At 57.1% G+C, this 27,329-nt stretch overlaps 11 protein-coding genes across 11 annotated transcripts; 6 read left to right on the forward strand and 5 right to left on the reverse strand.

Annotated features, from left to right (window-relative positions):
• Positions 1 to 2,863: 2,863 nt before the first annotated feature.
• Positions 2,864 to 4,627, forward strand: EX895_003557 (uncharacterized protein; the record flags this gene model as incomplete). Its single annotated transcript, XM_029884155.1, has 1 exon — positions 2,864 to 4,627. The coding sequence occupies one exon, from the start codon at positions 2,864 to 2,866 to the stop codon at positions 4,625 to 4,627; it is 1,764 nt and encodes a 587-aa protein (XP_029739528.1).
• A 1,234-nt stretch (positions 4,628 to 5,861) lies between these two features.
• Positions 5,862 to 6,962, forward strand: EX895_003558 (uncharacterized protein; the record flags this gene model as incomplete). Its single annotated transcript, XM_029884156.1, has 1 exon — positions 5,862 to 6,962. One exon carries the CDS (start codon positions 5,862 to 5,864, stop codon positions 6,960 to 6,962), a length of 1,101 nt encoding a protein of 366 aa, XP_029739529.1.
• A 1,175-nt stretch (positions 6,963 to 8,137) lies between these two features.
• EX895_003559 (uncharacterized protein) lies at positions 8,138 to 9,592 on the forward strand (the record flags this gene model as incomplete). The annotated part of the gene is made up of 1 exon (XM_029884157.1): positions 8,138 to 9,592. The coding sequence occupies one exon, from the start codon at positions 8,138 to 8,140 to the stop codon at positions 9,590 to 9,592; it is 1,455 nt and encodes a 484-aa protein (XP_029739530.1).
• A 120-nt stretch (positions 9,593 to 9,712) lies between these two features.
• EX895_003560 (uncharacterized protein) lies at positions 9,713 to 11,716 on the reverse strand (the record flags this gene model as incomplete). The annotated part of the gene is made up of 1 exon (XM_029884158.1): positions 9,713 to 11,716. The coding sequence occupies one exon, from the start codon at positions 11,714 to 11,716 to the stop codon at positions 9,713 to 9,715; it is 2,004 nt and encodes a 667-aa protein (XP_029739531.1).
• Positions 11,717 to 12,516: 800 nt separating this feature from the next.
• On the forward strand, positions 12,517 to 13,905 carry EX895_003561 (uncharacterized protein; the record flags this gene model as incomplete). Its single annotated transcript, XM_029884159.1, has 1 exon — positions 12,517 to 13,905. The coding sequence occupies one exon, from the start codon at positions 12,517 to 12,519 to the stop codon at positions 13,903 to 13,905; it is 1,389 nt and encodes a 462-aa protein (XP_029739532.1).
• A 566-nt stretch (positions 13,906 to 14,471) lies between these two features.
• Positions 14,472 to 16,775, reverse strand: EX895_003562 (uncharacterized protein; the record flags this gene model as incomplete). Its single annotated transcript, XM_029884160.1, has 1 exon — positions 14,472 to 16,775. The coding sequence occupies one exon, from the start codon at positions 16,773 to 16,775 to the stop codon at positions 14,472 to 14,474; it is 2,304 nt and encodes a 767-aa protein (XP_029739533.1).
• Positions 16,776 to 17,531: 756 nt separating this feature from the next.
• EX895_003563 (uncharacterized protein) lies at positions 17,532 to 18,467 on the forward strand (the record flags this gene model as incomplete). Its single annotated transcript, XM_029884161.1, has 1 exon — positions 17,532 to 18,467. The coding sequence occupies one exon, from the start codon at positions 17,532 to 17,534 to the stop codon at positions 18,465 to 18,467; it is 936 nt and encodes a 311-aa protein (XP_029739534.1).
• Positions 18,468 to 18,600: 133 nt separating this feature from the next.
• On the reverse strand, positions 18,601 to 20,372 carry EX895_003564 (uncharacterized protein; the record flags this gene model as incomplete). Its single annotated transcript, XM_029884162.1, has 2 exons — positions 18,601 to 20,254; positions 20,359 to 20,372. 2 exons carry the CDS (start codon positions 20,370 to 20,372, stop codon positions 18,601 to 18,603), a joined length of 1,668 nt encoding a protein of 555 aa, XP_029739535.1.
• Positions 20,373 to 21,165: 793 nt separating this feature from the next.
• On the reverse strand, positions 21,166 to 22,055 carry EX895_003565 (uncharacterized protein; the record flags this gene model as incomplete). The annotated part of the gene is made up of 2 exons (XM_029884163.1): positions 21,166 to 21,668; positions 21,776 to 22,055. The coding sequence occupies 2 exons, from the start codon at positions 22,053 to 22,055 to the stop codon at positions 21,166 to 21,168; spliced, it is 783 nt and encodes a 260-aa protein (XP_029739536.1).
• Positions 22,056 to 24,368: 2,313 nt separating this feature from the next.
• EX895_003566 (uncharacterized protein) lies at positions 24,369 to 25,363 on the forward strand (the record flags this gene model as incomplete). Its single annotated transcript, XM_029884164.1, has 2 exons — positions 24,369 to 24,663; positions 24,777 to 25,363. 2 exons carry the CDS (start codon positions 24,369 to 24,371, stop codon positions 25,361 to 25,363), a joined length of 882 nt encoding a protein of 293 aa, XP_029739537.1.
• Positions 25,364 to 25,745: 382 nt separating this feature from the next.
• EX895_003567 (uncharacterized protein) lies at positions 25,746 to 27,236 on the reverse strand (the record flags this gene model as incomplete). The annotated part of the gene is made up of 1 exon (XM_029884165.1): positions 25,746 to 27,236. The coding sequence occupies one exon, from the start codon at positions 27,234 to 27,236 to the stop codon at positions 25,746 to 25,748; it is 1,491 nt and encodes a 496-aa protein (XP_029739538.1).
• Between the last annotated feature and the right edge of the window lie 93 nt (positions 27,237 to 27,329).

Genomic DNA, 27,329 nt, shown 5'->3' on the forward strand with positions numbered 1-27,329 from the left:
GGCTAACGTTGTCGGGTTCGGAGGATAGCCTAGACCTTGTGAATCATTCTTTCGGCCGGGGGGGACGGCCTCTCGTTCAGACGGCTCGAGCCACAGGCGATTGCGGACAAGAAGGACGTTGCTGTTGCCAGAAACTCGCACGACAGTAACCATGTTCGACTGACCGGTAACCTAGATCCTGAGCATATGCTTTCTGGCAGTCACACGCGCCGCTCTGCCATCACTCTGTCTGCTTGGTCTCGATACTGTCCTTGCGCGCGTGTTCCCGCGCTGACAGCCTTGACCACAGGGTCCAAGGCCGCGTTGATGCAATGACAAAACCATCGAGAATCAGGAACCGGAAGCAAGGTTCAAAGGTACCAGGGTGGAGCATTACAAGGTCGCCGGTTTCTGTCCTACAGGTGATAGCAGGCGCATCTGGATGCTGAAGACATCTGGACGACATCGGGTAAGCAAGTCCAAGGAGCTCGGCAAGCTCAGAGAAAGGAGACAAATGCTCCGTCGGAATACTTCAAGGCACAGCAAGGGTTGCGCCTCTGCGTCAAGACAACAAAACAGGGAAAGCCATGCTGCGTAGCGTCAAGCAAGCTTACGTGGCTGACGGAGCGCGCAGAAGCAGCTCAGCGCAGGAAGCAGGGCCAACAACGAGTCTGCCCAGCGGCCTGAGCGTCACCCCATGCCCGCGAATGGTCAGGTGCGACACGGGGACCACGGTCGACAGTCAGCAACCAACGTAGGGCTGCAAGAACCGATACCGGACAGTTGGGTCCGGAATGAAGCGCGCCGTTTCTCAGTAGAGCAAGTCGATTCGAAGCGGAATGGAGCACGCGGGAGCGGCGTTTGAACACGGTGAGCGCATGGTCCATCATTGCGGAGCCAGGTCGCGCGGAAGCCACCGGCGATGCTTGTAGCAGTCAATCTGAACAGCCTGCGTTCATCTCAGCTTGTTCGAGCGCGTGCTGGCCACCGGCAATGCTGTCATCCAGGTGTTCACAAGGAGGCGGCGTTTGGTTGCCCCGTGGAGATGCGCCGATCAGCGACGACGAGGAGAATCGCCGATGAGCGTGGGGCACACATGAGGAGATCTTGATTAGCATCGGGACTGCTCGCACGATCTATAGCAGCTCGTTCCTTGATTACTTCGAGACCTCTCGTCGGCCTATTGTCGAGTGGTAGTCCAGGGCATCCGTACAAGCGTCCTGCATTGGCCGAACATTGAATCGGCGCATTTTTGCGTCCTCCTGGTGGTCGGCCAGAAACGAGGCCGTGCACCGACGCGATGAACCCTGCTCGGCTTCGTCATTGTCGGCAGCGGTAAGCTCGTTGCGTCGAGAGCATCGATAGGTCGGTCAACCTCTGGTCGGCTTCAAGGGGGAAGGATATGACCGAGACGAGAGCAGCACAGCTCATTTGTCACCCGATGACAAGGACCGATGTTTGCTTCTAGTGTCTCGATTGCATCCGCTCGCACGCAGACTCGAGGGTATGCCAACGACGCCAGCCCTGGCAGCTTCTCGTGCGACAGTCTGGACAAGTCGAGCTCATGATCTGAAAGCATGGGTGTGTGGAACAAGGAGGGACGTGTCAGCAACCTCGCCGGTGGATGTCGAGGGCTAGGAACGCTCGGAAATCTCTACGGGCCGCATCAATCGTGGCGTCCTCGTGGTGGACATGCGCGCTAGCACGAAGCACAAGAAGACTGTTTGGGACGCGCGCGCGTGACAGCATGACATGGCAAGCTAAGGGAGCAGAGCGGAAGCGTTGTGCGGGGAAGACGGGGCACCGCAAATCACGGACGTGCATGGTGGGGACGAAACAAAGACACGGGGGAGAGTAGGACAGGGGCAGCAACGCTTCATGTCGTCTGTTCCCCGCTCTTTTACGTCGAGGCTCGGCCATAACATTGCCGATCGAAGTTGGCCGGCGACCTTGCATGAAGCGAGGGAATACATATGGCAGACCCTGACTCCTCGTTCTACATGGCTTGCGCGCTCTCCGGTGGGCTGTTTTCCGGGGTTGAACCTGGGTCGGAGTGCCAAAACGTCTTTTTACTCGAGAGAGATCTGGTTTTGGCCATGAGGTACAGTCGGTCAGGTTCGCCGGTGGTCGTTTCCCCCGCCTTGCTTCTTGGTCTGGGCAGTCCCACGACATTTGCCGGTCAGTCCCCAGCTCGTCCCCACCGTTCGGTGGATGGCAATGTGATTCCTTGACAGCGCGCATCGTACCCATCGCTGCATTGCTGTGTTGTTGCTTCATTTGTTGCTGTGCGCAACTGCATCAGCCTGCGTGCCAAGCGCATCGTGGTCCCTTCATCCCATCATGCCTAACTGCGCAGCATTTGGCTTAGAGCAGCAGCGACGTTGTGATGGGAGGAAAGGGGAAAGAGCGGTATAGCAAAGCAGCTTGGATCCAGGGAAGCGATGGAAAGACGTAATTGCTGTGTGCTGCATACTGTGTGCGCAGTCCGGTGAGCTGTCTCACCAGACACCGACGCTGAAACGACGGAGAAAAACGAGTTGGTGCTGCCGAGAGTGCTGCTCTACTGCACGTTGTCCTATGAATCTGCCTTCCCGGTCTCGCGAGTCTCTGATCAGGTGCGAACGTTTTGGCTGCGACGACCCACGATGGTTCAGGCACGACAACCATCTCTTCCGTTTGCATTGGGCTCGAAAGCGTATTCCTCGTGGGCTCATGCACCATAGGCGTTAACCTGGATACGCTGCAGGCCGACCTTCATCTCACGACATTGACACCGAGCTCCGGAAAAGGTAGAAATAGTCACTCTCCTCGCCGCTCTTTCCCCCACACTTCCCCGCATTCCCCATCCGCACCCTTCTTTTCCTCCCTCTCGACCATCTTCACCATGCCGGCCGTTACTACCGTGGGTGAACAGAACCATGTCTTGCAGGCGCTCGCCGAGCACCGTCTTTCGATGGTCGGTGCCACGGGCGCTGCGGGCCTCGTCAAGAACGCTCGCACCTTTGCCATCGCCGTCTTTGCCTCGATGGGCGGTTTGATTTACGGTTACAACCAGGGCATGTTTGGTCAGATCCTGAGCATGCACTCGTTCAGCGAGGCCAGCGGTGTCACGGGTATACAGAACCCGACGCTTTCCGGTCTGCTCACCTCGATCCTCGAGCTGGGTGCTTTCATCGGTGTGCTGATGAACGGCTACGTCTCGGACGCTGTTGGTCGTAAGAAGTGTGTCGTCTTTGGCGTCGCTTGGTTTATCGTCGGTGTCATCATCCAGGCCGCCACCCACGGCGGATCGTACGACTACATTCTGGCGGGTAGGACCATCACGGGTGTCGGTATCGGCTCGCTGTCGATGATCGTGCCCCTCTACAATGCCGAGCTGGCTCCTCCTGAGATTCGTGGTTCGCTGGTGGCTCTTCAGCAGCTCGCAATCGTTGCAGGTGTCATGATCAGCTACTGGTTCACTTATGGTACCAACTACATCGGCGGCACTGGCGCTGGCCAGAGTCGTGCCGCTTGGTTGATCCCTATCACTGTCCAGATCCTGCCGGCCGTCATCCTCGGGATCGGTATCTTTTGGCTTCCCGAGTCGCCGCGTTGGTTGATCAACGAGGGTCGCGAACAGGAGTCGCTCGCCGTCATCGCTGGTCTTCGAAGGCTGCCCGAGTCGGATCTTCTTGTGCAGCTCGAGTTCCTCGAAGTCAAGGCGCAGAAGCTATTCGAGGACCGCATCTCGGCGCACGACTACCCCAACTACCAGGACAACTCGCGAAGCAGCAAGTTCCGACTCGGTCTCGCGCAGTACAAGTCTCTCGTCACCAACCCTTCCAACCTTCGTCGAACCCTGGTTGCCGTTCTTATTATGATGTTCCAGCAATGGACGGGCATCAATTTTATTCTCTACTATGCTCCATTCATCTTCAAGAAGATCGGTCTAGAAGGAAACACGATCTCGCTGCTTGCGTCCGGAGTGGTCGGTATCGTTCTTTTCCTTGCCACCATCCCTGCAGTGCTTTTTATCGACACGTGGGGACGTAAGCCAACGCTTATCGCCGGTGCGGCCATCATGGGAACGTGCCACCTGGTCGTGGCTATCATCATTGCTCGCTGCGGTGGTGATTGGCCTGCTCATCGGGCTGCTGGATGGATCGCCTGCGCCTTCGTCTGGATTTTCGCCGCGGGTTTCGGCTTTAGCTGGGGGCCTTGTGGATGGATCGTGGTGGCCGAAGTGTTCCCTCTCGGTCTGCGAGCCAAGGGTGTGTCGATTGGAGCGGCTTCCAACTGGCTCAACAACTTTGCCGTTGCCATGTCGACACCGGACTTTATCGAGGCGGCACCTTACGGCGTGTTTATTTTCCTGGGTCTGATGTGTGCCACTGCGATCGCCTACGTTATCTTCTTTGTCCCCGAGACAAAGCAGAAGTCACTCGACGAGCTCGACGCTCTGTTCGGAGACAACTCGGGCCGTTCGCAGTGGGAGGCGGGTATGATGCTGCAAGCGCAGCGCGACGTCGGTCTTCTGCGTCTGGCTGGTATCGAGGAGTCCAAGCCTCACAGCGACAACGTCTCGGACCACCTCGACGAGAAGAACGACTCGCTCTCGGACGCCGAGGCAAAGAAAGAGGGTCACGTCGTCACCTCGACTGCTTGAAGCAGACCAGCCCCCTTTGCACGAGTTCAAGATACCCCCCACCCCACCCCCCTTCTCCTCCGTTGCCCATCGCGCTAACGGTTCTCTTTTGCTGCTCGCATTAGGAAACTTGACCTCTCTTCTCACACGCTTTTGGTTCGATCCGCTTGTAACTGCAATGGCTTTTCCTCACTTGCAATGGTTCTCCGTTTTTGTCTACAACCGACTGTGACATGGAGTAATCGAGGTGCGAATGTCCAGCTTCCTCAGGCCGCTCAGCGCTGTACTCGATGCAGTACTGTATTTTGAGAGTTTTCTTTTTCGTTTTCTTTTTTTTTTCTTTTTCTTTTTCATTTTTTTTCTTTTTTTTTTCTTCTTTTTCCACAGAAGAAAGGGTTCTTCCCACGAGGGAAGACTTTAATGCATTTGGGCGAGGACCAAGATGCATGCAGGGATGTGCACGTTCGCGTCTGATTTGTGGCTATCTCGCTCGACAAGCAAAGGTCTCTGCACTGCCGTTCTTACCGTGGGCTTTGCAAAGCTTGAGATTGAAGCTCTAGCCAACTACGAACTATATTATCGTGGTGGGCCGAGGCATTCTTCAGGGTGAGCTGTTGAACGTGTCTCATTCAACGTCGAGCCTGATGCCGAGCGGGATAAGGCTGGACGCCGCCTGTAAATGCGTATGCTCGGTCTCGTCGGGCCGATGGTGAAGCAGCGTGGTCCCTGAAATGCCTTTTTTGATGCGCACAACCAAGAGGCTAATTGTTCAGCTCTCCGCATCAGCAACGAGTGCTGTGTGGCATCAACTGCAAACAAACAACACCGAGCTTGCACAACGCCATTGTCGGACCGTTGGCACTCTCAAGATAAGCATTCATGCAGTCCGTACCTGCTTTACCCCGCACCGAGAGACAACATAGAAAGCTCGGTCACATGCACAGCGTGATAAGGCGTAGCAAAACAGGACCGAGATCGGAGCGGTCTCGTGGCAAGACGGAACACGGTTTGCCGAGATTTCATTCCCAATAGCAAACACGTCGAGCCCCGTCGAGGTGAGCTGATGAAAGAGTGGTGGGGACAGGCGAGTTGCATATTGAGTTCAAAGTGTGCTCTCATGCGTAATGTGCTTTGGGCGAGGCGCTAGGCTAGGCGATAAGGGGGCTTGGGACAAAGATACTTATACCACCGTGATTGGACGTCAAAGTATCCCGGCTGTCATCGCCCCTCGTTCGTCCACCTTGATAGAATAATAATGTTGTGGTCCAATCTGTACCCTTTTGCCCTCTTTGGTCTGCTCTCAGCGTCGAGCAGCACCCTGGCCAACCCTCTGCCAGCCAGGGTGAGCCGCCCTCAAGTCGATGCAGCGGTACATTCTCTCTTCTCATACTACAACGCAACAGATGGACGGTTCGATACGGCAGCATCCTGGTGGCTGACGGGCAACGCACTCACCGCGGTGCTCGAGTGGACGGCCAAGACGCATTCCTGGCAATACATGCCTCAGGTGCTGCATACGATTCAGGAGCAAAAGAAGCCGCTTGCCTGGTGGCCGTCTGGTGGAGGCATTTTCCGGGCTGACTCGACCGACGACACGGGCTGGTACGCTCTGGCGATGCTCAAGATGTTTGACATCACTCGAGACCCAAAGTACCTCGACTACGCGGTAACGGACGCAGAATACTTGCAGAGCTTCGAGAGCTCTACGTGCGGAGGGGGCATCATCTGGGATATCCCCTCCAGAACGTACAAGAATGCTATCAGCAACGAGCTGTACCTCTCGCTCACTGCGGGACTTGCCAACCGCCTGCGGGACCAGAGCAAGGCGCAGAAGTATCTAAGTATCGCGAAGCAGCAGTACGCTTGGTTCGTCAACAGCGGCATGATCAACAAGGACTACCTCATCAACGACGGCCTTACCGATGCCTGTGCCAACAACGCCGGCAAAATTTGGAGCTACAACCAGGGTGTGATCCTCGGTGGCCTTACAGAGCTGTACAAGGCGGACGGATGCAAGCAGGAATACCTGAGGCTGGGAAAGCGTATCGCCGAGGCGGTGCTGGCGTCGGCGGCGTTCGACAGCAATGGCATCCTGACCGAACTGTGCGAGCCTACCTCGAGCTGCAACAGCGATCAAGACGCATTCAAGGGGATCTTTGTGCGCAATCTGGACAAGTTCAACAGGGTGCTGCCGGGCGCACCGTATACGAGCTACATCCAACGCCAAGCCGCATGGGCATACAGCCACGACAGGAACGCGACCGATTTTTACGGCGTTCAATGGACCGGTCCTGTGGGGCAGGCCAACGTTGGCACGCAAGGGTCGGCAGTGAGTCTGCTCGTTGCCGCTCTGTGAAGTGGCAAGCGGTAGAAGAGATGTGCAATAGGCGCGCGAGTTGGAATGCTGCCGACAGAAAGACTGTCTTTACTCAACCACAAGGTCACCAGAACCACGATGCGTGGAATATGAGCTGTATGAACCTAACATGGACTTGCGCTTGTGATTGTCACCATCGGTGCTGGGAGTGACAGCTTGACAGCGATCGGCGAGTTGCAGCATGACGGCAAGGTTCCTTGAGCAAGGGAGGCAGCCGCATTAGCCGAAACAGCCAGACCGCGCGGTCAAATTCTCGCAGACTCGGTCTTGGCAGCTCACTCGAAAAACGACAGCGGCAGCGAAGCTCACTGTCACAGTCGAGCGACCTTGCTGTTCCGCTCCCTACAGCAAGGACCGCACGGTCGCCTGCAGCAAGCGGCGTGTTGCGATAGACTCACGATTTGGTTATCCAACTTCGTTTCACTTGCTAAAACGACTCGAGACGACTCGAACCCCTCGAGCTAAACCCCTATTTGTGCCGCGTCGAAGCAAGAGGTGTCGGCGGCAAGGGCGGTAGAACTCTAAATGCAACGGACAAAAAGCAGAGAAGCAGATTAGAATTTCGTTCAGGGTTCAATTTCTCCTCTGATGTAGCAGATTCCTTGGAACTCCGACGCGGCAGAGAGACGAGAGACCAACACTTTTCTGCGCCTTTTGCATCACACTGAGCACAGCCTGCGTCACGACTCGCTTGGATGTTCTCTAAAGATGCCGCCGCCGCTGCTTTTGTCGACAGGAGAGGCACGCATTTGACGGCACACTCTGCCTCTTCCCTCTCTTTCCCTGAGTTGGTCGCCGGCATCACCACGCCATCGGCTCTCCCGAACAGCCCCTTTCGGTAGAGCCATCATCATACATTCCATGCGTTGCCGCTGTTCCTGACTCAAAGCACTCTTCTGCCGGCAGAAAGAGAGCGTGGGAACGGTCTCAGTGACGCTCGACTTTCCTGTTCAAGCCAAAGCTGTCTGGCTAGTAATCATCATCGGTCGCTCTTTCTGCTCAGTCAGTCGAAAGCAAAACGGCGGAACCCCTTTCTCTTCTCCTCTCTTCATACGAATCAGTGCTGTGCACGATTCATCTTATCCCTATCCTTTCTACCTCCATCTACTCGCCCTCTCTGCTCGCTAAGCCTCAAAAGAGCAATCACCCCAGTCATGCCGTCGCCCTACGGACCAAGATCCCCGGGCGCAGGTGTCGGATACGAGCGAATCGTGTCGGGCCGTCATCCCGACGATATGGCCTATCAACAGCAGCAGCAGCAGCAGTACCCTCAATACTATCAACGCCAACAGTACCCACAGGAACCCGCCTACGATGCACCCACGCCAGCCCTCGCTGCCGACAGCTACTCGCCAGAGTACAGCATGGAAGATATGCGAAAGCCCGTGACTCCAGGCTCGAATCGCTTCTCCATCGCTTCCTATCCTCGGGACTATGCCGACCCGGACGCAGGCTGGAACGAGAAGCGCCAATCTGGCGTTCCCGTGGACACGTACGCCTCCCAATCGTCCCCTCGCAGCCGTAAGAAGCTGTACTGGACCATCGGCGGTGCCGTCTTGGCGGTGATCCTCATCGTCGGTGTCGTGGTAGGAATCGTCGTGGCCAAACACCACAACGACTCGACTTCGCCTTCGAGCTCAAGCAGCAGCAGCAAGGGCAACAGCGACGTCCTCTCTGGTGATCCTTCCAAGTTCAAGAAAAACTCGGCGCTTCACAACAGCTTCTGGGGAATGTGCTACACCCCCTTCAAGTCGCAGTACCAGTATGGCTGCGGCGTCGACCTTGCCTCGGTCATCGAAGATGTCCAGACTCTCTCGCAACTCACCACCCGTGTGCGTCTCTACGGCGCCGACTGCAACGTCACTGCGCTTATGCTCGATGCCATCGAACGCACCAAGGTCAACCTCACCATCTGGCCTGCCATCTACCTCGACCAGTCCGACCCGAACAACGCTGCTTGGAATCGTCAGGTGGCCAACATCACGTTTGCCCTGGACAGCTTTGGCACGGATCATGTAGGCGGCGTCTCGGTCGGCAACGAATACTTGCTCGATGGCGGGTCTTCTACCAGTCTTTTGGCCTACGTTCAACAGTTCCGCACGCTCGCCTCTAGCAAAGGCTGGACCTTCCCCGTGGGCACTGCCGATGCCGGCAGCATGTTTACTGCTACTGTGGCTGCCGGTGTCGACTACTTTATGGCCAACGTCCACGCTTGGTTCGCCGGTACGCTGGTCGCCGATGGTCCTGCTTGGACGTATGAGTACTTTGAGCAAAACGACGCCAGCGTTGCCGCTGCTGCACCCAACAAGCCCGCCGCCTACATTGCAGAGACCGGCTGGCCCTCGGGCGCCAACGACACCCAGGCGCTCACCTACGTCAACGAGGATGGCCAGGCGACGGGCGCGCACGCGGGTGTGTCCGAAATGCAGACCTTCTTGGACGGCTACATTTGCGATGCCAACAAGAACGGCACCGGCTACTTTTGGTTCGAGCTGTACGACGAGGAGTGGAAGGATGCGCTCTATGGCGGTGTCGAGGCGCACTGGGGTCTGTTTGATACCAGCAAGAAGCTCAAGCAGATCACCATTCCTAATTGCAGCCACAGTTGAACGAAGTTTGTAAAGTACCCACAAAGTTTCCACGCAGTTTGAGGGACAATGATGATTGACAATGATGATTAACTTTAGCAATGTGTTTTGTTTTGGACTGAAGCACGCTATGAGGTGAGTTCATTCGTCGCCGGGATTCTTGTATCTCCGGAGCGCCCTCTGTCTAGCTTCTGAGTGTTCTACGATTGGTTTCGGATAGCCTAGTTTTTCGAATTCGGGCTTGGACAGTCGGTGGAAGGGATCGTGGATGGCGTTTCCCTTGACGTTTTTGAGTTCTGGCACAAAGTGGCGGATGTAGTCGCCCTGCGGATCGCTCTTCTCGGACTGGCTGAGCGGGTTGAAGATGCGGAAGTATGGCTGCGGGTCGGTGCCGGTGGAGGCGCTCCATTGCCAGCCGCCATTGTTGCTTGCAAAGTCCTGGTCGATGAAGTTAAGTGAAAAGTGTCGCTCGCCCTCGCGCCAGTCGTGCAGGAGATGCTTGGTCAAGAACATGGCGCTGATCATGCGCCCGCGGTTGTGGATGTACCCCTGCTGGATACACTGTCGCTGTGCGGCGTCTACGATCGGGTAGCCCGTCTTGCCCTGCTTCCACGCGTCCAACGTCGCGCGATCCGTCTCCCACACGACGTGCTCGTACTTGGTGATAAACGCATGGCCCATGCACACTTTCGGCCAGGCCGCCAGCACGTGGCCGTAAAAGTCGCGGAACGAGATCTCGGTGTTCCACATGGCCGCACCCGAGTCGCGCCCGACAGTGAGCTTGTTGTTGGTAAGTGCCTTGGTGCGACGCAGGCATTCGCGCGCCGACACCAGACCCGCGGCGAGATAGGGACTGATACGCGAGGTGCCGTTCTCGTTGAGCAGGTTGCGCCCCTCGGCGTACCGCCCAAGGCGTGACTCTTTGGCGTTGCCCCCAACGTGTTTCGTCGACGGCTCGTTCGCAGGGCGATCCAGTGCCGCCTCGCCACCTTTGCCCGCCATGAAGTTATCCAGCACTTGGCGTGGTGCGTCTTCGTCGACCGGCCACAGCTTGGCCATGTACGTGCGGTCCTTGCACTCGAATCCAGGAAGCGTGGTGGGTATGCCATACCCGCTGCCGAGTGTCGAGAGGTCAAAGAGCGCCGAGAGCGTCGAGTCGCTGCGGATGGATTTTGCATTGGGTTCCGGGTCTGGAGAGGCTTCGATGAGCGAAGGATCCTTGGCGATGCAGTCGGTCCATCGTCGATTCCAGGGCGAAAACACGGAGTAGGGACGGCCGTCGTTGGTCAGCACCCGACCGGGCGGCACGACGTAGCAGTCGTGGAACAGGCTGAAAGCCACCTTGTGCTCCGAGGCGCTCTTGAGCATGCCGATATCGCGCCACAACTCGTCCACCTCGTACTCGATGTTGCCCGTCAGCTGCGAGGCATTCCACTTGTTGCACAGCTCCAACACCTTTTCGCCCACCTCGGTGCGTGCGCCTTGATCGTGGGTGTAGACGACAAACGGAATCTGCAGCTCGTCGAACTGCTTCTGGAGACTGGCCAGCGTGCGGAGGACGAAATCGATCCTTCGCGCGCCTCGATCGTGCGCGCGGTAGTCCGCGGGGGTGATGACGAACAGCGCAATCAGGTTACCGCCCTTTTTGTTGGTACGCCGAGCAGATGCGAGTGCAGAAGCGTGTGCTAGCGCGCGGTTGTCGTGGATGCGAAGATCGTGCATCCGCATCCAGTAGACGACGTTTTTGCCATCGCGCTCGTCGTTGGACTTGCTGGGCGCGTGGGCTTTGAGTGCTTCTTCGAGGTCGTCGAGCGGGGTCTTGTTGTCGGTGCGGCCTTTGGGGGAAGGGTTGAAGTCGGAGCGGTGCCAGCCATCGCCGGATTTGGCATAGGCGGAGGATCCGTATTGCGATGCGACTTTGGCGCCGCCATTGATGACTGCTGAGCGCTCGGATTTGGTTTTGTCTTTGGGGGAGGAAGAGGAGGATCCCTTCTTCTGGCGCTTGGTGGGCGGCTTGGAGGTCTCGGATTCGTCCTCGTCCGGGTGTTCGGCGAGTTTGGGGTCGAGCGCCTTTTCGTCTTCGTCATGTGTCTCCCTGGAAGCCTTGGAAGGCGGGGATGCGTCTTTGCGTTTCGCTGCGGCCATCGTAATCTTGAATCTGGTGGATGTGGTGGCAGTTTCAGGAAAGGAGCAGCGAGGTGAGAGCGAGAATAGGAGTGGGTGTCGAAGTTGTAGCCAAGTGCGAGAGAGGGGTGTTATTGTGTTGCGGTTCGCGAGAGATCGTAGCAAGGACCTGCTCGATTGCATAGATGAAGGTAAGAAGTGGATGGAGTGCGGAGATGTAATGGATTAGAGGTCAGTACCTTATACCCATCCACCCCGGAGCCGGCAGTCTTCATGGCTGCTGTCGAACGGGCCCGGGCCCAAGCTGCTGGATGTCCATTAAAGGGCAAAAAAAATGATCGTCATACAAGAAGCGAGAAGGATCGGCTTTGCTAAGCTCGAGCTGCTCAAGCTGCAGTCCGGCATGCACCTGTCAAACAACGAAAAAGCAGCGGCCAGTGTGGAGGTTGGATCGACCGATTCGCAACCATGTTTTCTGCCCGATGAAACCGAAAAGGGTATCGCGCGAAAAAGAGAAAGCGCATGAAATTAGAACTTTTTTTGCTCGTTCAAAAAATTCAATTTGCTCTGTCCCCACCAACAAGGTCACACAATCCATAATCAGTCAGTCTCACGCACTGCCGAGCAGCCGCGTGGGCTTTGCGACTCGAGAAGAAAGAAAGCTGCATTACTGACTGGCTGGCTGGCTGTGGGTCTGTCTGTCTGTCTCTGCAGACCAACAACAGCAAGCGAGTCGAGCAGATTCTATCTTGACTCTTTACCTTTCACTTGGTCACCCCCCTCTCACATCTCTTTGCTCACACAGGCATCGCTACAGCAAAATGGCAACCCTCGCTGGAGGTATCAAGGTGTTTTCGGGCACCTCGCACCCTGAACTCGCCGAACTGATCGCAAAGCGCCTTGGTCAGCCTCTGGGCAAAGCCACTGTCACTCGCAACGAGTCGGGCGAATCCATCGTCCGCATCGCCGAGTCGGTCAGAGAACACGATGTCTACATCATCAACACCTCGTGCGTCTCTCCGACCCCGACCGGTGCAGCCGCGAGCCCCAACACCTCGTTAATGGAGCTGCTCATCATGATCCATGCGTGCAAGACCGCTTCGGCCCGACGCATCACCGCCGTCATCCCGCACTTTTTCTACGCTCGTCAGGACAAGAAGGACAAATCGCGTGCTCCTATCACTGCCAAACTCATCGCCAACATGCTGGAGAATGCCGGGTGCGACCATGTCATCACCATGGATCTGCACGCCAGCCAGATCCAGGGTTTCTTCGATGTGCCCGTCGACAACCTCTATGCGGAACCGGCGGCATTGCAGTACATTCGCGAGATGGTCGATGTCAACAAAGCCGTCATTGTCTCTCCGGATGCAGGTGGTGCCAAGAGGGCCACCTCGCTGGCTGACCGACTGGAGCTCGATTTCGCGCTCTTCCACAAGGAGCGCAAGCGCGCCAACGAGGTCTCGCGCATGGTGCTGGTCGGAGACGTCAAAGGCAAAGTCGCCATTCTCGTCGACGATATGGCCGACACGTGCGGAACGCTCGACTTGGCTGCATCCCAACTTATCGAGTACGGCGCCGAGCGCGTTCTCGCCATTGTCACGCACGGCATCCTGTCCGGACCCGCGCTGGACCGCATCTCGAAATCGCGCCTCGAGAAGCTCATCGTCACCAACACGCTCCCGCAGTCGCACAACCGCAGCAAGTGCAGCAAGATCGAGGAGATCGACATCTCGCACGTGCTGGCCGAAACAATCCGCAGGAGCCATTACGGCGAGTCGGTCAGTGTGCTGTTCAACCAGATCCCCTACGATACCGCTCAACCGTACAGGCACGAGCATGACGAAGAGATCACTGCCGCTGCTGCTGCTGCTGCCGCCGCCGCCGCCGCTGCCGCCGCTGTGGCCGGAAATGGAGGAGCAGGGGCATTGACGCTGGGCGCACTGGGAGGGGCGAGTGGGAGGAGCAGCAGACCGGTCAGTCGTGGAATGAGCCCTTCGGCGAGCAGGCAGTTCCCGCCCAGTCCCTATACGCTCCCGGACCCGCCCGTGGCGCAGAACTACTTTGCCGACCAGATCAACGGGGTCTCCCCCACAGCCGAGGCACCGCCTGCCAGCCCGTCACCTGCTGCAGCACACGTACCCGAGGCGTCACTGGATACGCCCAAAGCGTCATCCATGGCTCCCTCGCCGTTGAGGAGGAACGTTTGACGCCCCGCGCCAGCTCGGTAATCCCGGTTTGGGCTCGAGCGGTTGCGGCTAGCGGAGGGTGAAGCAGAGAACAGAACGCTGTGGGTGTAGCTGTAGTGTTAGCAGCGTGGGCGTGTGTAGATCGAGGGGTGTCTCTTACATCGGCGAGGGTTTACCAGTGAAATTCGCACATGTAGCTTTCGACTCGTTCGTTTGTGGGGCTACGGTTAACTTAGCAGAGTTTGTGGGACACGAGAGCGAGAGAGAGAGAGAGAGACGTGCGGGGCGGCCGGCTACTGAGTTCGGCCGTGTTGAGATGTCGAGATGGCAGCATCCTCGCGCGCGACTCTGAACGCAACGACACTGCCAGCGGCTCACACCAAGACGAGCGTGAGCAGAACTCGCCGACTTTGACACTCGCCTGACTCTTACCAAATCTCAGCACCACCCATACAATCACAATCACAATCACAATCACAATCACAATCACACTCTCGAATACGATCACTGATGGCATTACGACATCCAACGCATCCAGCCTCCTCCTGTTCCTCCTCTTCCTCCTCTTCCTCATGCTTCTGCTACTCTCAGGCATACCCATACCCAGGTGGCGGGGGCGCGGCATACTCGGCATACTGTGACGAATGGTTCCTCTGCAGCTGCTGTCTCTGCGCATACGGCGCCCCCGCACCTGCTCCCTCGTTCCCATACGGCGGCGCGGGAAACTCCTGCCCCCCGACACTCAGCTCGTTGCTGTACCGCCTCCCGCCCAGGTTCCCAGGCGTGCCCGCAGCCGCCGCGGCGCCCAAGGGGTTGTGCGAGTTCGAGTTGCGTTTCTGGATGTGCAGAGGCGGAACCGACGACGAGTGGTCAGACCCATCCGGGGTGGTTGACGACATGTACGCGCCTGGAGGCGCCGGGGTCGACAGATTCGAGTGCAGCGCCGGCGGTTGCGGGAGCGGGTGCGACGCAGCGGACCAAGGCTGCTGCTGCTGTGCATCATCATAAAGCGAGTTGCCCGTAGCGGATGGTGGAAGCTGTGCGCTCATGTTGGCTTGGCTCGAAGGGTTGCGCGAGAATCCACGACGGAAGGCGGCGGCTGTGACTTTCTTGCCCTCCGCACCACCAGGCTGTTGCGGCGAAGCACCGGTACCCAGTGCACCGTACGACGATACGCGGTTGGCATTCTGTGCAGGCGAAATGGGCCGACGCACGGCTTCCTGCATAGCGCGCGTGCTGCCGATGGATTGGAAGTAGGCCGAATCGTCGGTAGCAGCAGCATTGGCAGCAGCGTACGATACCGGTGACGTGACGGTAGCCTGTGCTGCAGTTGCCGAGCCGTTGAGAGGAGTAGCAGTGCGCAGTGGAGGCAGCGTGGGAGCACCGAGCATTGCTGCAACAGGAGGCGCCGCAGTGGCAGGCTCGTATTGTTGCGCTTGCGGACTAGTGCCCGCGCCCGTAGTGTAGCCGTCGTAAGCATCCGACTGGTGGCCACCCTCGGTAGAGGCAGCGCCGCCTGTAACTGTCGCGTCGGTGGGCGCGGCGGCGTGGTGACCACCCTGCGCACTGTGATAGTCGGCGCTGTTCCTGTTCGAGCCGTAAGCTGGACCACTACCACCAGCGGCAGCAGCAGCACCATGAAGACCGCCCGCAGAACCCGTGTAAGACTGGCTGTTCTGCATGAGGAAGCCACCATCCTGTCCATCGCCATGACCCGGCACGACGTTCAGGTCCGCGCCCGCAGTCGCAGCCATGGCAGCAGCGGCGGCAGCGGAGGCAGTGGAAGTGTCACCGCGATCGTAGCTCGACTGTGCCCATTCGCTGGTGGAAGCATCGGGGAGAGCATGTTCGCCGGGAGGAGTGGTGCCATTGCCATCCTGTGCCCACTGCGATCGGGAAGCGTGCTGAGCATAAATGGGAGTGCGCGCGACTTCGTCGGTGTTGAGAACGCGGTTGGTGGAAGGACTGTAACCGGTGTCTGGATCGATATCGCCGCTCGAGCCGTGGGTGGGCAGGTCGGTGTGGTGGTAGCCATCGACGGCATCGTGTTGGGCGGCATAAGAATGGCTCAGGTCGCCGGCGCGCGAACCGTTTGCAGTGGTGTCAGCGAGGGACAGATCGCCGAATCGTGGGACACCTGCGGAAGGACCGGTGGGATTGAAGCCGACGTCTGCGATGGCGCGAGTCGCTTCTTGCAGCAAAGACTCGGTCTTTGCAAACCCATAGTATTCTGCACGAGGCATGCCCGGCTGTGTAGGGTGCAGTGGGATCTCGTCGAGCATGAGCTTGGATATTTCGGCCACGATGGTCAGTTTCTCAGCCATCTCGAGGAGGGCGCCGGACTTGATGCCAAGAGCTTCTCTGATGGTTCTGCGCTTGAAATCACCAATAGCCGCTTCTTCCTCCATGACTTCGATGTGCAGACCCTCCATCTCTCCGCGCATATCTTTGAGCTGAGCCGTGACCTTCATAAGCTCCTTGTTCTCGGGCCCCATCTTCGCCAACTTGCGTTCAACCTTTTCGATGTCAGAGCCGAGGGAGCGTTTGCGACTCTTGAGGTCTGCAAGCGCTTCTTCGCGGGTGCGGATGGACTTAAAGTGTAGTCGAACGGTGCTGAGATGCGAATTGAGGCGGTTCTGAGAGGCGGCATAGTGATCATAGAGTAACGAGACCTTGCCAGCGACGTCATTGAGATCGGGGCCTTCTTCGGCGGACCAGGCCTTGATGGCTTCTGCGTTTTTCTTGAATTCGGTGGCTGCTTTGGTGTTGGACTGAATGAAGCTCTTTTCCGAGGTAATGACGTCCTGGAGTTGCCTCAGATCCTGGTTGCCGAGCGCTGGAAGCTTTGAGGTGTGTGCGACATGCTGCTGTGCCTTTCTGAGGAACGACATGATTGCGGCTTGAGCGAGGCGAGGGGTATGTGTTGATGGTTGTGAGGTATCCTGACTGTTCGAAGCAGAGTGCGGGTATAATCTTGCAGGATGATGATGGTGGTGGTGGTGATTGAGGCGGATGCGCCGAGAAAGCGGAGTTCGTTCGGTAATGCTTTTCTGATGACGATGACGCTGAAAAGTCGAGAGTGGCAAGGCTGTGCTGAATCTATCCCAGTCGCTGGAAACAGCAGCAGAATAGCAGAAACAGGGCGTTGTACTGTATCAACTTTTTTTTTTTCTTTTTCAATTTACGCTTTTTTTAGGGGACACTGCCGAGACTGTCTGTGTGCTTATACTGTAGATGGCCACGACTGTGAACCTCCGCCGCCCTGTCTCGCATCCTCGCATCCAAGGCACCGGGCAGCCTCAAGTCACACGAATTTTGAGAGTGGTGTTACGTCGTATACTGGCTGCACAGGCTGACGTCACGTGCTGCAGACCATTGCATGAACCAGAGGTTGCGGCGCGGTCTCGACTTGACTCGAGAAAGACTCGGGAGGATAGCGCAGTTTCGGTAGTGTGAGTGCTGGCCCGAGCGTCGCTTCCACTTGCTTTTCCCCACAGTTCTGCTTGAAAGGTGGGCTCTCGCTTGTTACCCATCACCCCACATCCTCCTTCGTCTCACCATCCCCACCATCGCAAACCAAGAATAGGTGTCACCAAGTCACGGACAAGCTTAATCTATTTCGCATCTCGCAACACTCGTCTGCAAGCATGACCGTCTCCTTCGCTGCAAGAGGTCTACGAGCAGCCACTCGAGGATGGTCGACTGCCACCTTGGCACCACGCACTGCTGCCACAGCTGCGGCTGCATCCCGCTCGCTCATCATCCCTTCGCGCCCCGTACTGGCTGCTGATCAAAGCTCTTCCTCGGCCCAAACCCCTGAAGAAACCGACGCTAAACAGCCCAAGCAGAGCCTACTCAAGTCGCTCATCCATGGCTCGGACAAGGCCAAAGCCGAAGGCGTCACCACACAGTCCCATTCCATGCAAGTCGCTCGCGGCAAATACATCCACGAGATCCAACGCCAGTCCGTATCCCCCGCACACGTCGCCGAGTACCGCGCACTCATCGCCGAATACTTCCCCAAGCTTGCCTCGAACAACATTCCTGTGCGTTTGACGGGAAGCTGGGAAGTCGTCGTCGGCGATCTCGAGACCTTCTACCACATCTGGGAGTACGACGGATACGCGGGTTACGACCAGGCCGTGGCCACTCTTCAATCCGATCCTGATTTCCAGCAATTCACCCGTCGCCTCGAACCGCTGCTCTCCAATCGCTCCAACTGGCTCACCCAGGAGTTTTCCTTCTGGCCTTCGTCCCCGCCACGCACCACCAACGGCATCTACGAGTTGAGGACCTACCATTTGAAGCCGGGACACTTGCTCGAGTGGGAACAGCACTGGCGACGCGGCCTCGAAGCTAGACGCAAGTTTGTCGAACCTATCGGCGCCTGGTTTACCCAGATCGGCGGCCTGCATACCGTATTCCACATCTGGGAATACCCTTCGTTGGAGGAGAGGAAGAAGACTAGGGATATGGCGTGGCAGGTCGAGACGTGGAACGACACGGTCAGCCAGACGGTCAAGTTGATCGACAAGATGCATGCTCAGATCATGAGGCCCTTGCCTTTCAGCCCTCTCAAGTAGACTTCACTCCAACACAACCAAAGCAAAGCAAAGCCACAGCAATTACAATCACATTCACCACTTGATCTTGCACTCCATTCCCGCTACTGTTGACTGTGTCTTGTACGGTAGCGAAAGATGGGGCCGCATTTTGCTACACTGTCGCAGGAGCCGTGTTGCTCTTGAACCTGTTCCACGTGTGCTTCGCAGTCTGAGCAATCAACTGCCCCGTCTGATCTACGTGCTCCTTCCTCGTCTGCGGGCTACCCACCACAAATCTCACGCAAAACCCAACTTGGGGCAAACTGGTCTGTGTCAGCACAAACTTGTCGGCCAGCTCCTGCAGGTCGTTCCAAAAGGCCTTGTTGAGCTCTTCCACCTTTTCCGGCTGCAAGCCGTGCGGTTTCAGTCGGAACACCACCAGGGCCCATCTGGGTGGGGCGACGATCTCAAACAGGCCGGATGGATCGTCTTGCAGGTGGGTTTGGAACACTTTGGCTAGGTGCATGGTGGAGCGGAGGTGGTGCTGGAAGCCGTGGATGCCGAAGGAGCGCAGGACGAACCAGATCTTGAGGCTGCGGAAGCGGCGGCCGAGCGAGATTTGCAGGTTGCGCAGGTCGAGCACGTTTCCTGCATCTCCCTGTTTCGTGCGCAGGTAGGTTGGGGTGATGGTCAACGCTCGCGAGAGATCGCCTCGATCCCTTACGAGTAAAGGAGAACAGTCAAATTGCACCAACCCCCACTTGTGCAGGTTGGTGCTAAAGCTGTCCACGCCGCCTTCTTTTGCGTTGATCGCGTCCAGGTGCATCTCGGCGCGCATCTCGGGGAGCGACAGACACACGCCGGCATATGCAGCGTCGATGTGCAGCCACAGCGTCTTGTGCCTGCGTGCAACCGCCACGATCTCGGTGAGGTTGTCGACGGCTCCGGATGACGTGGTGCCGATCGTGGCGATCAGCAGGAATGGCACTCGGCCCTGCGCTTCGTCCTGTGCAATGGCGCGCGTCAGCGTGGCAGCATCGAGCGAGTAGTCTGGCGCAGCAACGGGCAGTGCGCGGAAGTCGAGCCCGAGAATAAGCGCTGCTTTGGCCGCGATGCTGTGTGTTTGCGTGGTGCCGTAGATGACGAGTTTGCTGGTTAGCTTGCCGCGCCAGGTGGCCATGGCGGTGCTGGCGAGCAACGTGGAATCCTCGCCCACTTCGGCGGCGCTCTTGCCGTCCTTTGCGACATCTTGATCCGCATCCAAACTCGGTCCTCGTCGCCCCGTTCCATCTTGCCTCGTTGCTTCATTGGCCTCAGGCATAGGGAACTCGTCGGCCATCACGCCAATACACCTCTCTCGCGCGGCAATCGCCACGGTCAGCGCCACCTCGCTGGCGGACCCCAAGACCACTCCACCCCCGACGCCCTTGCCATCGCCGGCCAAAAACGCCTCGTCCAAGCCCAACATGCGACCGACCCAGTCCATCATCAGAATCTCGAGCTCGGTCACCGACGGCGACACAGACCAGTTGAAGCCTGGATTGCTGATGCTCGCACAGTACAGGTCGGCAATCGCGCCTTCGAACGACGCGTTGCACGGAAAGTAGCCATAGAAGTTCGGGTGCTGCCAGTGCGTGATGCCAGGCATGATGATGTTGTGGTAGTCCGCGTCGATTGAGGACCAGGGCTCACCGTGGGCAGGTGCGGTCGTGGGGATGGATGCCGCGAGGAAACCGGGCTCGACCGCCGCGGAAACGGGCAGCGTGGAGAGGGTGGTGTAATAGTCGCAGATGCGGTCGACTGCTGCATAGCCGGCTTTGCGGAAGCTTTGTAAGAACCGGTGCGGCAGGGTCAAGAACGGATCGAGAAGTGTCAGCCAGGAGGAAGAGGTCGAGGTCGAGGTGGTTCAGACCTGAACTTTTCCACTCACCCTTCAATGTCCATCTTGAGGTTGAACTCAGATTTTGGTGTTGTTGGTCTCAAGTCGCTTGATGGTGATGGTGATGATGATGATGGAAGGCCAAAACGAAAAGCGAGAGAGCAAGAGAGCGAGTTGCATCAGGCTCACTTCCGGCGGAACATCGTCCGTGTTCTTCTACCTCGCACGGCTCAGCTCAAGCAGGACACAGTTACCTTCGGCATCCCTCTACAACGATCCGGGTATCACCGAGCGCCAAATTCAGCGACATCGAACCCGCCGACAACGGAAAAGGTACACGGGATTGCAGCCGGTTGCAAGCGTGGCTCAGGTTCGAGTCGGCTATGCTGTTCGGCGGCTTCGATTTGCGCCCAAGAAGAAACACACGCCTCTGAGCTTTGCCGATCGACTAAGAAGACAACAAACCCCGATTTGGGCCATTTTGGGATGCCCGACCAGCCGATTTTCCGCATGGCATGGCTTTATCAGTGTTTGACGAGGGAGAAGCATTACGGATAGCCTGCAGGTCTTCTAAGATTGATTGCACTGCATTGTGCAGATCAACCAAGCACAGTGAGAGTAGTGACAATTGCGCAGTCGTACTTATAAAATCTGTTCGTATTCCGGGGGGCACCTTGGAACATCAGTTGCGTTTGACAACATTTGGCAAGGAGGGAGGGCAGTGACTAGTAGCTAACAATACTTGAGGTGAGGGTAAAGATTAAAGAGGTCCAACAAAGGCGAGGTAGGGCAGGGCAGGGCGAGATTCGGTGAGACTTGCATACCGTCAAAGGATGTGGCAGTGGTCTCTCGCACCGCTCACTCAAGCCTGGGAAGCGGGAAGACGGGCAAGATCTTGAGCCCCTCTTCAGCCAACATGGTGGAAGTAGCAGCGTAGAAGAGCAAGATTCCGACGATGATGAAGAAGGCGCCGCTCGCCTTGAGAATGGCGTGTTCGGGGCTTCCGTCGATGTAACCGCCTCCCAGGGTTCCGAGCGCGACGACGATCAGCAGCGCAGCGCCCGAGACGGGAGCCGAGGTGCGCAAGGAAGCGACAAAGATGAGGAAAATGGGGATGAGCGACACGAAGAAGACCATGCCTGCAGCCTTGTAGAATTCCGAGACGCCGGCGAGCGGGTTGGCTCCTCCGAGGACGTAGGTGGACTGGATGCCCGTCCAGGGCAAGAAGAGCAAGGAGCTGCCGCCGATGATGCCCGCCAGCGATCCGGCGACGGTGGCGAGCCAGGTGGAGCCCTCGGCAAAGGCGTACATGCACGCGGCGAAGTTGCCAATCATACCCAAAGGCAATCCCACCGTCATCACTGTCAAATAGCAAATGTAAAAAGGTGGAAAAGGTCAGCCAGCGCACGACGTCCCACTCGGCCAAAGTTTTGATGTCCAACGACGGAAAACTAAGAGAAAAACTCACCAATGGCAGGGTTGCTAATACCACGGTATCGAATCAGCACAAACCCGAGTATCAACGCAAATGCTCCTGTAGCAAGTGCGAACAGCGGGAAAGGGTTGGCGATCCTTCGATGGTAGACGGGGAAACCAGGCTGGGACGAATCGACATCGTGTCCGCCTGGCGTGATGGTACGCGTAAGACGATGGCCCTTGGAGGTGACAACGTGGTCGCCGGCATTGGGGTCTTCGCCGAGTCCCCACTGCTGCTTGAGGTTAGGGTGCTTGTAGTTAGGGGTCGTCATCTTGATTTGCTAGACTTTGTTTCGCAGAGGGTATGTCCTGGAAAGTTGATGGTGGTAGGGAGGGTATAAAGAGGGAGAGGGCAAGGTTGGGAGGAGAAATGGGTCTGAGTGAGGTGGGCGACGAATAGAAAGAGGTCTCGCAACAAGGAGGTCTACGCTTTTTTTGTTGTTGAGTGCAGCAGTGACACGACGGGGGGATTGATTCCCCTGCAAGGCTCTCGCCTCGCCGCTACACCGAGTGAGTGCGGGCAAGTTGCAACATTTTGGGGAGCAATGCAGAGCGCAGCGGTGGAGAGAGATAGGGCGAGTGTGGGATGGATGGACTGCTGGTGAGCTAGTTACTACTGGGTCGAGCTCCTGTCGTCGATGGTCGAAAGCCGCGGCCGGGGCCGAGGGAGTGAGCGACTGCCAAGGTACTGTACTTGGGGTGGCCTAGTGCATGGTGCCGTTAGTCTGGGTGCACTAGCGCGCGTCTGAGACGCAAATCGAGGTAATACGGGCATGTCATTCATTCTCCCTTGCTGATTGTGCCATTCCGCTAGCGTCGTTATGTTGTTGTTTGTGGGGTGCAGCGTGGCAGTACAGTATGTCTTTGTCACCGGCTGCAGCAGCTGCGGCGCGGTTGGTGGAGATCTATCCGAGTTTGTGCGTCACCACAAATTACGGAAAAAAAAACCAAAACAAAACAAAACAAAAAAAGGAGACTCTTGCCGATGCGGAGTGGCAAACCCACAATGCAACCAACCGCACGCCAAAAAGTGTACATACTGTACTCATCTGCATTTGGCGCGGTGTTTCGCTTGGAAAGCGTTGCTTGGAAAGCTCTGTCAAGCGAGCGAACGAGCGAGCGAGTAAGCAAGCGATGCGACGCGAGCAAGATCCGTGCGGTGCCATGCTTCTTTCTGCTCGCACCTCTACGCCTCTTGTCGTCAGTGTGTTTGTGGCGTTGCCTTGGCGCACTTGTGCCCTTGCCAAAGCATTCGCTCGATTTCCAAAACGCATGCCAAGGCCCTCCACATGATTCCACGATGATACTATACAACATCGCCTTGCAGTAGTCTGGTGGTAAGGAGTCTCATTCCAAAGCGACGAGGTTGGCGATGGTGCCTCTAGCAGATGCGAGGTCACATGGTGGGTTTAGTGTTGCTCTCTCGACGTGTGTCGTTTGCCCCACTTTTCCTCGCTTAGCAGTAGGGGATGGTACACTTGGAATGTGCTCGAGCAAAGAGAGCGGAGTCGCAAATCCAGTCGCGCCTGTTTTGCTTTTGCCGTTACTTGTAGAAAGCGAAAGAGAGAGAAAGAAAAATCAATGTTCCAGTCCGTATTTTCCCCGCATTTTTCGCTCGTGCTGCAGACTCCGTTCCTGCGGAAGAGGAGTGCTTCCGAATATTCGGGCACAATCCGGCATATCCGTGTCTGTTCTTTTCTCTGTTCAACATTGGTTTGTTTTTGTTGTTTTCCTTTTCTTTTCTCTTTTTTTTCTCCGCGGCCCGGGGGCGGTGTGCGAAAGAATCAATAAGCGACAATGGGGATTTCGAGCCCCGCTGCCGTCAATTCATTCTACATTCATGCCGTAACCAGCGATTTCGTCGTTGTGCATCCTACGTCCCTTTCCGCATCCAGTTTGTCCCTCGGCGCACGGTCTGTTCTGATGCAACCCACACGGCCGACGCTACTGCAAGGCTGTCTGTACCCTATCTGGCTTGGCACGTTGTCTGACGCTAGTCGCTAGTCAATGCGGGTGGGTCCAAGTGCATCGCAGCACTCCACCCTTGCATTTCGGTGTGTCATTCTTGCCCCGCCATCTCTGCACCTCGTATCTTGCCGAGCTAGTCCATCGTGCAGGTCGCACAAGAGCAAGCAAAATGTGGGGGAAATCAGAACGCCCAAGTGTTTGGGCCCCAGCATTGGCCAACAGCGAGTCCCGCGCGCTCCACCCTCGGCATCCTCCCTTTACCCATGGTCTGTGTTGACGAGGTACCTTCAAGCCATTTATTTCGTGTCGAGACATTCGTAGTCCTAGCTATGACTGAGCGCGAGGATAGACTAGGCTAGGCTATGCTAGGCTAGGCTAGGCTGTAGACAACAGGTATGGCGTTCCCTGGCCTTGGTACACAGTAGAGACTCGATACGTTCGTTCTACAGTAGTTGACGCCGTCTGTAACCCAGGTCCCAGTTCCCCCCCCCCCCCTCCACCCCCTCCTTTTGATCACCACCCTTTTTCACTCGCTCTCTTCCCTTCCCCTCGCTCTTCCCCTCATCGCATCCTAGACCACAACCACCACCACCTGTCCTCTCTAGAAACGCGCAACAATGTCTGCAGTAGGTCATCAGATGACGGCGGCTGCCACCAACGAGACCGCCACCAACGGCGCCGCATACGATGCCCACACTGCCACCAACGCCAACGCCAACGCCAACGGCAACGGCCACGGCCACCACAGCTTTGACAATGAAAAGGCTCATCAAGCTCCCAACTACACCGGAGGCAGTGCTGGCGGCAACCACCTCAGCCGCACCTTGACTCCTGGTGGACACTTTGCCGATGACGATCTCATCGCCATTGCCAACACGCACAGGAGGATCGCCAATCCTCTTCCTCTTGGTGGTAAGTTCTTTGGTCTCTCTCTCTTTTCTAGAGTAGCTGTACAGCGGGATGTACCGGGTGTACTGACAAAATCGTCTTCTCTCGTTTTGTTTTTTTGGGTCTGTGATCAATAGTGTTCGGATTCTCGACGACGACGCTGCTTCTTTCACTGTACAACATCAACATCCGCGGGATTGAGATCCCCAACGCCGTCATCGGATTCGCGCTCGCGTACGGCGGCCTCGCGCAGTTCCTTGCGGGTCTCTGGGAGTTCGCATGCGGCAACACGTTCGGTGCTACGGTCTTCACGTCGTTCGGCATGTTCTGGTGGGGCTACTCGGTCATCCTCATCCCCTTCTTCGGCTTCATGGGCAGCTACGACGGCCAGCCGGGCATCTACTCTGCCAAAGGCATGTTTGCCGCTGAAGCAGAAAGCGCTATCGGTCTGTACCTCTGGATCTGGTTTGGTATCACCACCGTCTACCTCATCGCCTCGACGCGCGGATCCATGTCGCTGTTCGTGCTCATCTTCTTCCTCTGGATCACTTTCATCTGCTTGGGTGCCAATGCATACACGGGCAACGCTCACTTGAAGACCGCAGGAGGTGCTTTCGGTATCGCTACCGCCTTTGCCGGCTACTACCTTGGTCTTGCCAGCTTCCTGACCCCGTACAACTCGTTCTTCACCTTGCCCGTCATTCCGCTCAGCAAGAAGGAGTAGAAGCGCCCACAGCGCAGCAATCTCGCATCCTGACCCTCTGACCGCCTTCTCCTCCTAGCCGCCATATGGCAGAACGAGACAGACGCCAGAGGTGAAGAGCCAAACGGATTGCGCTTTCGATCTCTTTCCTCGCGTGCGCCTTTTTGGACATCATATAACCTTAGCTTTCACTGTTTCGTCCGTTTTACTTGATAATCTCGATCGGAATCCCTAATGTACACCTATTCCCGCCTCGTGTTCGGAATGGAAAGTCTTAATCCCCCCTCTTTCAGCCTGGAGTCTTGAGCATCAGACAAGCAGTTTGGCCGTTGAGCAAATGGAAGAGAGATCTGCAATTGCGATACTACAAATACAATAAATTGATGCGGGCGGTATGCTTGGTTCAAATGACAGTGTTGGACAGCTCAATGTGCCTGGGCAGCTTGACAAACGTGTCACAACCATGGCCGTACAGCGAAACCAAGTCCAACGCCGAGCCGTTCTTCCAGTACTCTGCGTAGATCCTCGCCATGGGCAGCCCATACCCTAATCCAGCCAGCGTGCCCAGGCCCGAGGCGAGACCCATCTTGCCCATCTCGGCCAGCGCGTGTCCACCCGTCCCGCCGACAGCCTGCATGGCATACGGCCCACCGCCGGTCTCTTCTGCTTCCTCGAGCTCGCTTGCGCCGGCGGTGGTGAAGGCATAGCTGAACACGTGCGGAAGGTTGGACGGCGAAATGCCTCCGCCTTGATCGCGAATGCGGAGCGAAACGTGGTTGGCCGATTGCGCGATGGTGACAATCACGGGCGGCATCTTGCTGTTGCTGTTGGGCGAAGATGAGGAGGCCGAGTACTGGTTTTGGGATTTGAAATAGTTTTCCGTGGTCGCTCGATACGAGTTCTTGAGTAACTCGGTCATGACGTATTCCAGATGCACGGGCACGCCGGTGTAGGTGACGTCGAGATCCCCCTCGAGGATGAGTTGCGGTGCAGCGCCGAGCGTTCCTTCGCAAAGATCACGCACAAAAGCGGCACACATGCGCGTGATGCGAGCAGGGCTCAGCTGCGTTTCAATGATGCCCACCGCGGTGGGGCTGCCATACTCGTGGTGACCTTGATTGCTGGTTCCTTCCGGTGGCAGATCCGGGTCAAACGGATTCAGTTGATCGTGCTGGCTGTTGTGATTCTCGGTGCTGTTGGTTGCGGATGGGTCATTCAATGTAGCTGAGAGCGCCAGGTGCTGTTCGGCAATCATGCGGATCGCAATTCGAGAATGGATGGCAGCATCGAGGAAGGCAGATATCTGACGCGCGTCCATATACTTTCTCGCCTCTTGAAACCCTCGCGCGAGCGTTGGGATGTTTTGCGCATGTGCAGCGACCAGATCCTCGATGACAGCCGTAAACCGCTGATTGTCCTGCTGCGTCTGGATCTGTCCAAACTTGACGAGCGTTTCGAAACTCGAAGCATACAGCCGCGCGATTCTCGAGATGAACGGATTGCTCCCAACAATGAACGGGAGCGCACGAAAGCCTCCTACCCTCCTAGCTAGACGAATGGGTAGCTCTCGATGGGTGTGCTGGGCCGAGAGCAGCAGCTGTTCCGGTGTGAGTGCTTGGCCCGGTCTTCGGCCCTGAGCCATGAGTTGGCGCAGCGTAAGCGGAGCAGGTTGGAGCGAGAGGTAGTGCGTGAGCAGGTCGGGCGATGCACCAAAAGTGGAGAAGGGAGATGATTCGATCGATATGGTGTCGTTTGCGCTGCTGCTGGCAAACGGTTCTGGTGGTGGATAGTAGCGGTTCTCGCAAGTATGTGAGGTCGAGGAGAACGTGCGGTGGGTACGTACGGGCGCTGACGGTCTTCGGAGCGTCCGTGCTCCCGAGCGGAAGGCAATCATGGTTGCGTATGGCCCTACCTTACGGCCTCTCCCAATAGCTCCAGTTGTTTCCGTCCGAGTGATGTTACTGCGGGAATGGAAAGCGTGTCGATG

Source organism: Sporisorium graminicola, chromosome SGRAM_21 (genome assembly GCF_005498985.1).
Source record: "Sporisorium graminicola strain CBS 10092 chromosome SGRAM_21, whole genome shotgun sequence".
Taxonomy (NCBI): domain Eukaryota; kingdom Fungi; phylum Basidiomycota; class Ustilaginomycetes; order Ustilaginales; family Ustilaginaceae; genus Sporisorium; species Sporisorium graminicola.